The sequence below is a fragment of the Podarcis muralis genome, chromosome 12, assembly GCF_964188315.1.
Source record: "Podarcis muralis chromosome 12, rPodMur119.hap1.1, whole genome shotgun sequence".
Classification (NCBI taxonomy): domain Eukaryota; kingdom Metazoa; phylum Chordata; class Lepidosauria; order Squamata; family Lacertidae; genus Podarcis; species Podarcis muralis.
This window is the reverse complement of record NC_135666.1, coordinates 36894576-36909633: the sequence shown is the minus strand read 5'-3', so window position 1 is coordinate 36909633 and position 15058 is coordinate 36894576. Positions and strand designations below refer to the sequence as shown.

The 15058-nt window shown below is 40.7% G+C and overlaps 1 protein-coding gene across 4 annotated transcripts; it reads left to right on the top strand.

The window, feature by feature from the left end:
• Positions 1-32: 32 nt before the first annotated feature.
• Positions 33-14258, top strand: HNRNPA2B1 (heterogeneous nuclear ribonucleoprotein A2/B1). Of its 4 annotated transcripts, XR_013394824.1 has the most exons (12): positions 33-277; positions 6314-6424; positions 7357-7503; positions 8425-8635; positions 9239-9340; positions 9424-9504; positions 9715-9777; positions 10466-10585; positions 10974-11096; positions 11845-11927; positions 13254-13358; positions 13968-14258. XR_013394824.1 is itself a non-coding variant. In XM_077937030.1 (11 exons), exons 1-10 carry the CDS (start codon positions 239-241, stop codon positions 11904-11906), a joined length of 1059 nt encoding a protein of 352 aa, XP_077793156.1. In that variant the 5' UTR covers positions 33-238; the 3' UTR covers positions 11907-11927; positions 13254-14258. The 4 variants fall into 4 exon arrangements, 3 of the variants coding, with proteins under 3 accessions (XP_077793156.1, XP_028606125.1, XP_077793155.1); XM_077937030.1 differs by having other exon boundaries at positions 13254-14258; XM_028750292.2 differs by lacking the exons at positions 13254-13358; positions 13968-14258 and adding an exon at positions 12086-12566 and having other exon boundaries at positions 33-268.
• Positions 14259-15058: the final 800 nt, after the last annotated feature.

Genomic DNA, 15058 nt, shown 5'->3' with positions numbered 1-15058 from the left:
TTCCCGCCCTTCGCTGCTGCGCCGCCGTCGACGTCGTCACCGCCGCCGCCGCCCGCGCAGTCGTTAGCCGCTTCACACACTTCCATTGCTGCCGCCGCCGCCGTCACCGCGCCTGCTTGCCTGCCTGCCTGCTGAGGGGGGCTCGCCTCAGAAAAAAGACCGCAGCGATTTTTAATTTTTTAAAAAAGACCCTTTCGCCTCCTCCCTTGCTTTTCTTTGCTTCCTCAACCGGCCGAAAATGCCTCGCGGAGACCGGGAGAGCGACTGGGTGAGTGAGGTAACGGACGGCGTGGCTCAGTAATGGCCGACCTTTTTACACTCATTGTGTCCTTATGGGGTTGGCGGGCGGGCGAGCCGCCTGGAAAGCCAAGGCGCTAGAGAGAGAGAGCGGGGGTGGGGTGTAAATGGCGGGTGCTGGGAAAAGGGGCTAGATTTGGTCCCGTGGGTTGCTTTTTGAAGGGGCTCAGGAGGCGCCTAATGGCGGGTGCCGTCAGCCGCTCGCTCACGGAAGATATTTTTGCCAGGACCTATATAATATACAACACTGAATTTGAATACCATTAATGACAGGGCTTTTATTTTCCCCAAGCGACAAAGGAAGCGCTTGAGGGGGCGGGAGGAGAAAGCGCACTCTTGCATACCGTTTGCGCCGCTAGGTTAGTGCTAGTTAAGCTGATACAGAAAGCAGGGTGGATGGGGCCTTGGTTAATTATACTCCCCATTTTTTTTTGGCGCGATTATGAGTCTTCGTGCATCTTCGGCAATTTCCGGACTACAGCAATGGGTGGGCTTTTGTTGCTTTCGGCTCTTTCCGGAAATTATCGAAGGTGCTTTTTCGAGGTTCGAGTACTCTTCGGCGCTCTTCGGCCAAAGCCGGACGTCGCCGGAAACAGTCGATGGCCTCGCTGGAGATGACGATGCGCATTTTGGATGTCCCTTTCAAAAACCTCTCTCGCCATGTTAAACGGCTTTACGTTACCTCAGGTTAACGATGGTTTAAGCAAAAAGCAGTACACTGTGGAAGAGTGCTCGATTCGTTATTACTTTCTGCCCCGTTACGTCGCGCCAATTTTGTGGTTTCGCGTATTTTTAAAAAACCCTGGGGCGGCAAGGATGCTTGAATTTTTAACTACGTAAGAATGAGGTCCGCCATTACCAGAAAGACGGGATCGCATTCTCCAACCGCGTTACGCAAAGCACGTAGCTCCGTTACGTTAGCGGGAGAAACCTAAAGCTCGGGTGTTAGTCAGTTTGCGTGGAAGGGATTGCGGTGTAGTGGTGCTGACTAGCGCGGGGACTAACTGCGGCACAATACGCCAGTAGCGTAGATACTTGAGATGACGCAGAGTCCGTTAACTGGAAAACACTTGGTGGCGCAGTTGGCGGCGCTTGCCGCCTGCTACTGAAGACGTTAGTGTGGAAGGTTCTGGAAGGGACGGCAGCCCTTGAGGAGGCGGGGGGAGGCTGTGGCGGCTAAGTAGTTAGGACAAGTTAGGGATCCCCCCACATAGGACTAGGGAGAATTATGGAGGTCAGTAGTTTTTTTCCATTTCCAGTCTACTGGAAAAGGACTGAGCCGTATGTATAGTAAGGAAAGGAGGGAGCGAAAGCGTACGAAGTGAAGGAGCGAGTAAAGACAAAAGGCGGGTTCCCTCGCCCTCCTCCCTAATCTGATGGGGAGGGGGGAGCGCGCGTGCGCAGCAGAGCGGAATGCTGTAGCCTTTCTTGGCCTTCTGGGAACGAGCCCCCTCCCGGTGGTGCTCGGCGCCATTTTCTCTCAGCCCGCTGTGCACCTCGGGTTCTCGGAGCCGTCACATGGCGGAGCCATCCTCGCTGGAGAGGCGGAGGAGCAGCCAACCCTATGGCATTTTTAAGTTCTTGAAGGGTGAGCAAGGCTTATAAACTCGCATCTGCCTTCCTCATCAGGTGTTTCAGATCGTTATGTTAAAGTCGATAAATCAAAAGAGTTTGCCTCAGCAGACACGTTGCCGCTTACTTCCTTGAACCTTTGGGGCTTGAAGGCTTAAACGCAGCGAAGCGCGGGGCCTTATCGCACTTAACGAATAGCGTTAGTTTGCCTCGGGAACTTTTTAAATAGTATTTCCGGGAGTGTAGTAGAATCTTAAAAGGTAGGGGGGTTGGTCAGTAGTGCACACTCCCTGCTAATATCCAGTGGCATTAGTTGCAGTTATTAGGTACAGGGCTACATTTCTTAATTAAAGTAATTCCAGACTGCTGTTGGTTTGAGTCAGTAGTAATGTTAAATCCCCATGGCGACCTTTCTAGGTCTGACCCGCAAACTGCTTGGACAACCCTTGTTTCTCAACCCTGTTAGACTTGAGAGCAAGTCGATAAACATGCTTTTGGGGGATTAAATGTGGGGAATGCATAGTAGATGCACATTAACACCTTTATTTTCCAATCAGTCTAGAATATTTTGTCAACTTCTATTATGTTGTAAAACCAAAGTGTGGTAAAGCTTTAAAAGTATGAAAAACACAGTTACCTTAACAGTAATAAATTTTTTCTTGCTTATGGGGTCTTTGAAACACACCAAGAACTGAAAATGGTCCACATTTTGTGAAAAAGATATGGGGCTGACTATAATGCTGTTTTTCTGCTCGTCTGGTTATTTGGCCTACAAATTTGTTGAAATTCTCATCCCTTATTTCCACTATTGTTATGATTTATTTTAGTATGAATTAAACATGGTTGCTGTTTTAAAATGGCTTATGCTCAACAGTGCTCTCAGGAAGAAACATAAATATAAAATATAACTCTTTTCCTCACATACAATCCGAAAATTTTCATTTCAAATTCTGTTTTCTGCTGAGGAATACTGTGTAGAGAATACAGTACTGTACTCTGGAAACTGATATACAGGCAATCTTCTCCTTGTATCTTAATTCTTGGCTATGGTGTTCTTATGCACATTTCTATGCCCTAAATTTGGGTAGTGGTGGCAAAAAGAAAAAAACAGTATATTTCTCAAGCTGTGGACATGGATTATTGATGGGCCTCAGCATCCTTTCAAGAAGCTGGTCAGTGCCTTCTCATACATCCACTTTTTCTCAACAGCAGGTCCCCACGTGCACAGTAATAGGCATATGGGGAGAGTGGCATCAGGTAGAAGGGAGGAAAGAGTAAATAGATATCAATGTGGCTGGGCAAGCGTGGGGGAGGAGAAAAATTGGAAGGCAGGAGGGAAAATGGGCAGTTGTATTGGGATTGAGAGGAAAAGAAGCACCTCTGGGATGTTCCTGTGCATTTTTGGCTCTAAGCATGCCCCCCCCCCCAAGTTATGAGTTAGGAAGCCTCTCCAGAAGCTTTTAATAGAAGAACACTTCACTCTATCTCAGAATAACATACAGTGGTACCTTGGGATGTGAACGGGATCCATTCTGGAGCCCTGTTCGCATCCTGAACACAACGTAAGATGCGCCAGTTGCGGTTCGCCGCATGTGCGTGATGTCATTTTGACTTTGCACATGCGCGAGTGGCGAAACCCAGAAGCAACACGCTGTTACTTCCAGGTCGCCGCAGAGCACAACCCGAAAATACTTATCCTGAAGCATATTTATCCTGAGGTATGACTGTACTGGTTTTAGGAACTGGACAGCTGCCCTGTGTGCATGTACTCATGTAGGTGGAGGAAGTTTATTTTAAATTTGTATATGGCCCTTCATCTGACAATCATAGGCAGTTCACAGCATAACAATACAAAACCAGAGCACAATGTACATAATCAAACAAGAATAAAAACAAATAAGTAACCTTCATATGAAACACATTTAAAAGGCCACGGAATGTTCAATCAGCCAAATGCCTAGTTACAGAGAATCGTTTTTGCCTGGTGCCTAAAGATATGTAATGAAGGCACCAGGCGAGCCTCATTGGGGAGAGAATACCACAAATGGGGAACCATGGTCTATTCTTGTGTTGCCGCCCTTCAAAAGATGGTTGGAAGTTTTCAAAGAATGGTTGGGTGGTCCTCTTGTCAGAGATTGTTTAGCTGTAATTTCCTGCATTGCAGGAGATTGGACAAGATGACCCTTGGGATCCCTTCCAACTCTATACTTCCATCATTCTATGACCTCATGGAGGAGGCACGCAAAGAAGGGCCTGAGATGTTATTGTAGGGCTTAGGTTGGTTCTTAGGCAGTCAGCAGCATATTGCTGGCAATGTACTACAAAGCTCTGGATGACCCCACTCAGCAGTTTCATGTGCTGTAGATGTTTATAAAACAGTATAGGGGATAACATTGAACCCCAAGGAACCCCACATTGAAGCTCCATGGGGCTGAAGAGCTCTCCCCAAGCATAACCTTTTGGAAATTACCATCCAAGTACGACCAGAACTACTGGGTGCGAGCTACCCCCATCCTGGACTTTCACTCAAGGATACCATGGTTGATGGTACTGAAAGCCACTGAGAGGTGAAGGCGAATTAACAGGGATACATATCTCCTATCCTGACAGAGATCATACAGAGCAACAAAAGTAATTTCTTTGCTGAAAGTGGGCCTAAATGCTGATTGACATGAATCAGGAAAATCAGTTTCCTCCAAGAGTGCCAGGATCTGGTCTGCAACCACCAACTCAAGAACCTTGCCCAAGAAGGGGACATTTGTAGCTGACCAGTAATTACTTAGATTTTCTGAATCCAGGGAGGGCATATTAAGGAGCGGTCTTACCACTGCTTCCTTCAAGCAGGTAGGGACCACCCGCTTTCACAAGAAGGCATTAATCACCTCCCTGAATTGAGTAAAGATGGCCTGGAAATGAAAGAAGAGTGGGGTAATATTTATTAATTTAGGAATAGACAGCATGGTGATTAGAGAAGGAAGCCAGTGTTGGAGGAAGTAAAGGTTTATAGAGCAAGGAGAAGTAATGAAATAACAATACTATTCTCTACAAACTGATGGATAGATGAATACTTTGAGAGGCATCTTTTTTGGGGCCAGGAGATACAAACTAATGTGGCTCTGTTTTAGAGATTCTAGATTAGCAAATTCTGCCTAAAATGGGAATGCTAGGGCATGTGACCTCCAGAGCCAGTGTTTTTGACTTGAGGAAAGATGAACTATGGAACTCAATGCCACAGGGAAATTACTGTGTCAAAAAGTATGGCAATTATCAAGAGGGATCATATGTAAGTAAATAGTGATGTCAGTAATTGCCAGTTGATTATGGCAACCTCTTAGAATCACTGAATTGTAGAGTTGGAAGGAACCACAAGGGTCATCTAGTCCAACCCCCTGCAACTAAATCATACAGGACAGATAGCAATCAACATCTGCTTAAAAACATCTAGGGAAGAAGAGTCCACCACCTCTTGTGTGAGTCGATTATCAACTACTCTTGCTCTCAGTTCTTCCTGATGTTTAGTCAGAATCTCCTTTTTTGTAACTTGAATCCATTGCTTTGGGTTCTGGTCCTAGCCTCCAGAGCTGGAAAAAACAAGCTTGGTCCATCTTGTGACTGTTTGTTCTTCTCCATATTGCCCTCTCAAGTGGGCCATAGGGATAGAAAGAGCCCCTGAACTAACAGCTTGTCGTATACTAAATATCCACATAATTATTGTTGGACTAGCATACATAGAAACACAATACCATTTGTAGAAGTTTGTAATGTGCAACTATGTTGCCGACTTCGAAAAAGAGTAGAGAAGAAACTGGCAGTGTTTCTTACTGCAGTTTGGAGAAACCAGGAGCATGTTTGGCTTAGGAAAAAAGTTCGCAAACCGGAACTTACTTACTTCCCAGTTTGCAGTGTTTGGGTTCCAAGTTGTTTGAGTACCAAGGCATTTGAGAACCAAGGTACCACTGTACATTGTTAGAGTTCACCTGGTTGGTTTTGAGGAGGTTTTTAATTTGCCACAAATGACATAGAGTGTGTGTTCCAGAGTAGAATTTCTGAGTCTTCGAGTACATACTGATCAGTGCTTGAAGCCATATTATCAGGATGTTAAATTGTGAGGTCTATAGGTTCACATATCTGGAAAATCTTGCACGATTCTCAGCTCAACATCCTCCCCCTGCTGTAAAGAATCAAAAAGATTAGCTACGACTATTTTCCAGTTTGTATTAAATCCTGTGTTTCTTTGGTAGGCATCAAGTTCAATAAGGCTTTTCTCAGTTGTTTCCTGGCAAACATAAAACCTAGATTATGTATTTTTTATATTTTTCCAACTGAAGTGCTTGACCCAAATAGAAAAGATAGTGTCTCAGTTATTGTTGGATATATAAAATCTAGTATGTGTTTAGGAAGAAATTGTATGCTATATTACTATTTTTTCTCTCATTTGAATTAGAGGGAAAAAGAGCAGTTCCGCAAACTATTCATTGGTGGCTTAAGCTTCGAAACCACAGAAGAAAGTTTGAGAAACTACTATGAGCAATGGGGAAAGTTAACGGATTGTGTGGTAAGTGGTGTGCATTAATCTTTTTGATTTTAGATAGCTTTGGGTATGGGGGGAAATTAATCTGGAAAAAATAGGCAATATATTCTGGTTGCTAGTCTGGTCCTCTTTGAACCCAGATGCACTGGAAGACAGGATGCAGGATGAAACCATGTTTGGTTCATTAGCAGCCACAACTGTCTTCAGATTTGTCTAGAAGAGCAGACTTCTGTTTCCTTTGTGCTGAGATGTGAGATACACTCTTCAATGGTTAATAGACATCGATCACCCATGAGAACAATTGCATCTTTTCTGAGATTAAGAAGTTTAGTTCTTCCTTGCAGCTAATGGTGCTTGTATACTATTTTTAGCTTTCAGTCTAGAATCTCTTAATAACACAAATAGAAAATGTTATTTTCGGGTAGTGACAGGTTAATGTCAGTAAGCTTTCCTGATTTAGCCATTGATTAACATAGATTGTGATTTTTAAAATCAGAAAATTGAAACATTCAATCATCACTTTTTATGAAGCCTATAATTCCTTTTTCATGAAATATATTGTGTATAACTTAGAATATATGTTGGTCAAGGGATGAGGAACCTGTGGCCTTCCAGATATTGTTAAACTACAACTTGCATTATCCCTGACCATTGACCATGCTAGCTGGAGTTGAAGAGAGTTTAAGTCCAGTAACATGGAGAGCTACAGATTAGCAATCCCTGTTAGCAGCAGTACTATTCGCTGACAGCCTTTGATAGTTTCCAAATTCTTTTCCTCGGTTATTTGTTCAGACTTCAATTCTTAAACTACATTCTTTAGGGTACAGTTGTATTTCTTCTTAGCAACTGCTTAGAAAAGTAATTGCTAAACAGAATTATTGCTGATAGCAAAATGTGTGTGGCAATAATTGTAATTTAGAACTTAATAGTTGAAATGCACAACCTTCATCTTGTAGGTTATGAGAGACCCTGCAAGCAAACGCTCACGAGGATTTGGTTTTGTAACATTCTCTTCCATGGCTGAAGTTGATGCAGCAATGGCTGCCAGACCTCATTCCATTGATGGAAGAGTAGTTGAGCCGAAAAGAGCTGTAGCCAGGGAGGTAAGTTTTGTTCTGTTTTAAATTTGAGATATTTTTATCTCTTATCTGTGTCTCTTAAAGCAGACAAGTTTATATTGTTCAGAAAATGCTTTTGCTGCTGCATGTAAAATACTGCAACTTGGAGGATGTACATGCTCAGTGGGCTAGACCCATTTAGCAATACTTCCTTAACCTGTGCTGAGGTATGGATTTCATGCAGTGACTTTTCTGTGGCAGGTCTCAAGCAGTTCATTGAATGTTGGCAGTATGCAGCTGAGGAAAAAGCTCAGTTGGTTACAGTATGGTGTTCATAATGCCAAGGTTTGCATGTTTGATCTCTGGATGGGGCAGCTGCATATTCCTGCGCTGCAGTGACCTGGACTAGATTATCCTCAGAGTTCCTTTCAATTCTGTGATCATACAACAAAAGCCAGGGATCTAAAGTTAATATATTTGATGGTAGAAACTGAGTGTTGGCATGGCATATTGCCTCAAACTGTTACAAATGGGGAAACTCCTAGTTCAAGTCTTGCCTCAAGCCACTCAAACCCCAATATATGGGGATAATAAACAATTTTACAGGATTGTTCTCAGCATTGCAACATACTAATGTACGTGAAGTGATCTGAGCATTCTTATAGTGTTTATGAATGTTACACTTTGCCAAAATTATAGGTCATAGCGATAACGGAGAAAGACAACTGCTGAAACGTTCCCGAAATAAAGCAATAAAAATAACCCAACTCATACTGCCTAAGGTGTCGGTTTCCTACGCTATTATTAAAATTTTCTGATGTTTATTTAATGCAGCAGAAATGGAAATTGACAGTTTTCACATTTTTAGTTATTCATTAACACCAGCAACTAGAAATTCAGGGTTTTGTTTTGTTTTTTGTTTGACCAACAATTAACTAGGCAGTTTTGCTAAACTTATTTTTCAAGGAATCTGGAAAACCTGGAGCTCATGTAACTGTGAAAAAATTGTTTGTTGGTGGAATTAAAGAAGATACTGAGGAACATCACCTTAGAGACTACTTCTCGGAATATGGAAAAATCGACACAATTGAAATAATTACAGACAGACAATCTGGTAAAAAGAGGGGCTTTGGATTTGTAACTTTTGATGACCATGATCCAGTGGATAAAATTGTATGTAAGTAAATACTATTAACAATCTTTGTCACTGTTACATATTTTATGTACCCATGTTTGGGCCTGGTTCTATATCACTGTATCAGCAAGCAAGTCATTTCAGGATGTAGTGTAACCACTGCAGGCTGCCATTTCTTCTTACATGCATATATGTAAATTGCATACCAAGTTTATACTGTGCAAGAAAATGGTTGCCACTGTTTTAAGCTGGCCTTGGTAGCCAAGTAATCAGTGTTGCTTGCCAGATTGTGATATGGCAGAGGTATTTGGATCTCTTCTGCTGAGCAGTGGCAAGAACATCTTCCACTTTCCTGCAGGAAGGTGTCATGGGGACCATGCACACCTTTCTTGCTGAAGGTATTCACTGCCTGCTGAACAACAAACTAGAACTGGGCTCTCCTGCCTCTAGCAGGAAAAGGATGCATGTTGAGGTTTACATTTTGTACTAGTGTAGAAAGTCAGGGTATAAAATTGAATTTCACCAGTGTTGCATTCTTCATTAATGTTTTCTCTAATTTTGAACTGAAACTGCTGTGAGGGATTAGATTGAAGGTTGCATCATTTGTTTATTCTCCCCCCCCCCCCCCATCTTTTGTGAACACAGTGCAGAAATACCATACTATCAATGGTCATAATGCAGAAGTAAGAAAAGCTTTATCCAGACAAGAAATGCAAGAGGTTCAGAGCTCAAGGAGTGGACGAGGAGGTATGTTTGCAAATTGCATCGTATTTACATTAAATATTTTGGAAATAGTATTGTAGTTAACTGAAGCTGATGAACACTTTCAGGTAACTTTGGCTTCGGAGACTCGCGTGGAGGTGGTGGAAACTTTGGACCTGGACCTGGAAGTAACTTCAGAGGTGGATCTGGTAAGTCAGTTCATCAGTGATCTTTGCAAAGCACTAAATAAGCCCACGTAGACTAATCTGTTAAAGTTTTTATGACCTGGGGTTCCATAAAAATAAGAACACTTACGGCGGTCTTCCTTTTCCTTATGTGAATATGATATGGCCAGCAACCATTAATGTTTTCATTTTTTGCACTAGGTAAACTAATAGGAAAAACTTTATTTTTAACAGATGGCTATGGAGGCGGTCGTGGATTTGGTGATGGATATAATGGATATGGCGGGGGACCAGGAGGTTAGTCTCTTTAATTTGCTTAGGAAGACATAGTATGTATGTGTGCTCTAGTGGAAATGGTATAAGCAATTAAATTTTCTTTATTGTCCAGTCGGGTCTAAAGATACTCAAAATCAATGTAATTGCTATCATATGCCCGTAATCCATTGTCAACCATATAAATATGCTGTAATGGTTTTCTTTTGGAACCAAATCATACCTCCAAATCAGTGATGGAGGACCTCTGGCCTCCAGACCTAATAAGGCCCGCGAGGCTTCCACATACATGTGTGTATTGCACCTTGGCAAGCATTGTTGATTATCAGCACTTGCAAAGCCATGAGCCTTTGTAAGCACCCGGTGTGACTTTATGGTTTGATTTCAAGACATGCGCATAATTATTGCAAAGTGCAATTACGTGAGTATAATTGTATCAAGTGGCTTGCAGGATAGCAGCATATATTGATGTTTCTCTTGATTAGGTTTTTGTCAAGTAGCAGCCCCCACACTATGTGACACATTGCTTTATAGAGGAAAATTGTGTGGTATAAAAGTGTGGTTCCAAGAAAAGTTGAAAGTCTGCTACATGCATATTATTTCTTTAAAAGGATATGGTTGTGGCCATAATACTCTATATGAAATATAAGTTCAACTCTTGATATAAGCTGCATGTTTTTCTGTATGTTTACTGAGACTTGCTTTACAATAGGTGGCAATTTTGGAGGCAGTCCTGGTTATGGCGGAGGAAGAGGAGGATATGGTGGTGGAGGACCTGGATATGGCAACCAGGGTGGGGGCTATGGAGGTGGCTATGACAACTACGGAGGAGGTAATGTTGAAAGGAATTAGAACACTGGGCCCTAGCTTTAGTCCTCTCTATTTTGGTAGGAATTCAAAAGTATTTGTGGTGGCAGAGTATGTCTTTTTATTAAATTATTTGGGGGTGCTGTGGGGGATAATAATTGCCTGAAAGGCAAGATAAAAATACATTGCTCTTGAAACTGGAACACAAAAGGTGTTCTGAAGTTTAATAACTACAAGGTCTAAAAATGTGTTTATCACGGCTGATCTAAAGGCTGATAGTAGAGTATTAAAAAAACATTGCAGTCCATGTGATGGCCAACAGCGTTCTATGTAAGTCGAAGGCATGTTTTTTGTGATATTCTATATTCAAAGCTAGCATTTTGATTAATCAGCATAAACTTTTATTGATTCAGGCAATTATGGAGGAGGAAATTACAATGATTTTGGAAACTACAACCAACAGCCCTCAAACTATGGTCCAATGAAGAGTGGAAATTTTGGTGGAAGCAGGAACATGGGAGGACCATATGGTGGAGGTAATACGAAAAGTGAAATAGAAAAGTATCTACCCCCCTTTCCCACAAATCCTGGAATTGCCTTTAGGAGAGGAAGAGGGTCATTGCTATCTTTTCCTAATAGCACACCGGTGAGTGATAGTGGGAGGGTTTGCACCCTGCAACCCACTCCCATTGTAGTGCTTTATTTTTCCCAATAGGCGTGAAAGCTGTATATACATAGAAAGTCAAGAGGTAACTTGCAATTGAAGTGGACTGCCCCCGGTGACCCAGCAATTAAGAATCAAACCTATTCCTACCTGCACAACCCTTTCTGGAGGCCTAGTTGTGGTCATTCCAAATTGTAGCATAATTCTGAGGAATCTCTTTTGCCATTTGCATACATCAGTCTTTAAACTACAACTTCCCCCATCCCCTTTAATTAGCCATACTGGCCTGGGCTACTGGGACTTGTACTCCAAAACAAGTGGGAGTTGGTCAGGTTGTGAAAGCCTGGCATACATGTTGTACAGATCAATCTGTGTCTCCTTGAAAGGGGCAGCTACCACCTCCCCCTGTTGACACAGTTCTAAGACAGGAATGTTTGTAGATTTAGTTAGATCTGGTGATCTACTTTGATGTCAGTTTTGATTGAAAGATGTTGAGAGCACTAATTGGCTGTTGTAGAATTGAGCAATTTGGGTGATTGCAATTTAAAAGTAAGATTTTGATGAAGCTTGAGAATGGCTGTTCATCTGTTAATTTTATGCTTTCCATTTTAACAATACAGGAAACTATGGTCCTGGAGGAAGTGGAGGAAGTGGGGGATATGGAGGGCGGAGCCGTTATTGATCTTCTGTAAGCTTTTCATGGGTGAGTGTACATTTTTAAAATGCTAAAATTGCAGTGTTTCTTGACTTTAGCTGCAGGGGTAAAAGCTTTTTAGGATATTATCTTTCCTTTAAAAAAGAAATTGGGTAGATGGATAACTTCATAACCTATTTTTTTACTCTTTACTTCTGTTGAAACAGGCTTCACTGTATAAATAGGAGAGGATGAGCCCAGAGGTAAAAGAACAGCTTCAGGTTTTCGAATAACATTGTTAAGGAAACTTATCTCAGTCATGCATAAATATGCAGTGATATGGCAGAAGACACCAGAGCAGATGCAGAGAGCCATTTTGTGAATGGATTGGATTATTTAATAACATACCTTACTGTGGAGGAAGGATTGTAAAAATGCCTTTGAGACAGTTTCTTAGCTTTTTAATTGTTGTTTCTTTCTAGTGGTCTTTGTAAGAGTGTAGAAGCATTCCTTTGATAATGTTAAATTTGTAAGTTTCAGGTGACATGTGAAACCTTTTTTAAAGAATTTTCTCAAAGTTTTGAAAAGCTATTAGCCAGGATCATGGTGTAATAAGACATAACGTTTTCCTTTTAAAAATTTAAGTGCGTGTGTAGAGTTAAGAAGCTGTTGTACATTTATGATTTAATAAAATAATTCTAAAGGAAATGTTGTGTAATCTTAGATTTATTTAAAATACGTTGTAAATTAAGGCAAGGAGTGGGTAGTAGAAGGTCCCACAAATACTACAAAGTCATTGTTGTACATGTAAATGTGGTCAGATAATGTTTTCTGTAAATCACCAGGTTTAAAATACCTAGATAACTTAAGGGATATCTCTGCAAGGAGAAACACCTTTTTAGATCTTTTAGATGCTGCTTCTTCAATGGCAAGGAAAGGAAATATCCCCAGCGAGGTACTCTTCCAGGGACACAGGTCTAGTGCAAGAGAACTCTTGAGAACGGCACTAAGTTCAGCCAGTCTTAAAAAGCTGTGCTGTACTTCTGCAGAGCTTTAACTACAGTAGTTTTATAAGGATGCCAACGAGAGCTGAGGGTGTAGAGCAAAATAGTTCTAAGCTTCAGTTAAACTTCTTTAGGTAAGATCTTATTTACTTTTCCTTTCTTAATATTCCAAAAACAAGAAACTAATACTATATGACAGTGTACTGTTTCAGTATAGTGGTATATTATCTAGTTTAACATAGCAATGAACCAAGTTAACAATTGTGGTTGAAAAATTTAAGATTACTGTTTTTGTTTGTTTCTTGGGATGTGGGTTTTTGTTTTTGCTATTATATTTTCATTTATTTTAACTTCAGCTGCTTAACCTATCTTTCCCCCTGCTGGAATCTAGCTGTATGCTCCATGGACAAGCAATAGACCTGCTGAGCAAATGAACCAGCCAAGTGTCCATTAAAACTTTGCAAGGGTCCCATCCCTGCTATGGTTAGTTAAAATGGTATGTTGCAGCTCACTTACATGGTACAATTTCATGTTTTTATCCTTCAATTTTTTAAAAAATAAACACTCTAAAGGAAAATGGTGAACTCTTAGGTATTCAGGGCAGCTGAAATCTTATTGTTATGAAAATTGTCTACTGTTTTGTCTGAAGATACTTATTGTAGAACTTAAAATGTAGGAATAATTTTACTCATTGGTTTATAGCACCCATTCTCGCATGATAGTTGTATACAAGAAAATAATACACGAGGTGGAATTTTTATAACTTGCTAAATGAATTGGCTAGGATGCTAATTTGTTTTTGTTGCATATTTGTTGAAGATGTGTTAAATGTCTGTCAGGTTCCTTTGCCATTGTTTGCTATGTATTGCTGCAATTTAAAGAGTAGCATATTGTTTAATTCTGCCGTTGTAGTCATAGGCATACCAGCCACAGCTTTTTCAGTGCAAATATTTGTCTTTTAAAGTTTGTCTCTGGTACAATCTGTACACTAAAAGGTCTTGACTTGCCTCATCTGGATTATAGCCATTTGCTGAAGTTTTCCTGTAGGTGATACAAAGAAGCATACATGATAAACTTCTTCAGATACTTTCTTTTTCTTTGGCAGGAAGGTGCCAGCTGCAGGTAACTAATGAAGAAGTGGTCAACCACAGAAACTTCAAGAAATAAGATTTTTCTATGCTCATCACAAAATAGATGGTTTTGCTGGTTTTATAAAACCTTTTTAGGTTAAATTAATATTAGTGCAGCCTATTGTAATGCTTTTTAAAATATATAAAACTATAGTAGCACCTGTTCTTAGAATTCAGCCTGAATAGGAAATCAAAATTAATGTTTTAAGACAGCAAATACTGTGTCATATTTTTTATAAGTGATAATAAACTTTTATACAAAAATATTTCTAGTCTGATAACATTTAAACATTTCATACAGTTAAAATATAAACCCTACTACTGCATGACACTTCAATCTAGAAGATAGGAACCTATGGTATCTCGTTGGCTAGATCCAATTTGGGTGTCCAAGTAAGAGGGAGGTATCAATATGCTGTGGGTACAATATCAATATCTGCAGAAGTATTTGGTTAAGCGGGTCAACCCCTTTTCTGCACCCCATTCCCCAGTGTGACCTAAACATGCTCATGGATCTACGGAACCTTGCACAGAAACACCTTCAAACAACTAGAATGCCATTTGAATGTTGTTTTAGATAGTTCTTAAGCACTGACACAATGTTGGAAAAAATCATTAAAAAGACATTGCCTCTGTGAATCTTGTTTTTAACACTATATCTTGCAGTAAAGCCTGTGGTTTTCTTTAAAGCTACATATGATCTCTCTCTGAATATTCCTGCATATCTGAGATAGGATTTATTCAAAAGGGCATGTCTTATTTTTGTGGTTAAGGGCAATACTCTGGCCCTCTTCAAAAACAAAATCAAAGTGTACTTAAGGTGTGTTAAATTTAAGAAACTTTGCATGAACATGGTGTTGGAAGAGTTAACCTACTCTACTATTTGTTACACTCATTATTTTGAAGCATACATGCTTGTTGATTGTAAATAGGGAGCTGAATTTAACGCAGCACTTGTAGAGTGAAAAGTTTCTATTCCAGGACTCTGCTACCAGGTGTACTGTGTAATGCATGGCTGGTTATATTGCAGAAGCTCATTGGCATGTTCCTCCAAAATAAAGTAATT

Bases quoted from the DNA above. Each gene is read 5' to 3' on its own strand.
- HNRNPA2B1 (XM_077937030.1), top strand. From the start codon at position 239: ATGCCTCGCGGAGACCGGGAGAGCGACTGGGTGAGTGAG. The intron at 8,636-9,238 runs GTAAGTAAATAC...TTGTGAACACAG, and splicing joins TCCAGTGGATAAAATTGTAT to TGCAGAAATACCATACTATC. The intron at 9,778-10,465 runs GTTAGTCTCTTT...GCTTTACAATAG, and splicing joins ATATGGCGGGGGACCAGGAG to GTGGCAATTTTGGAGGCAGT.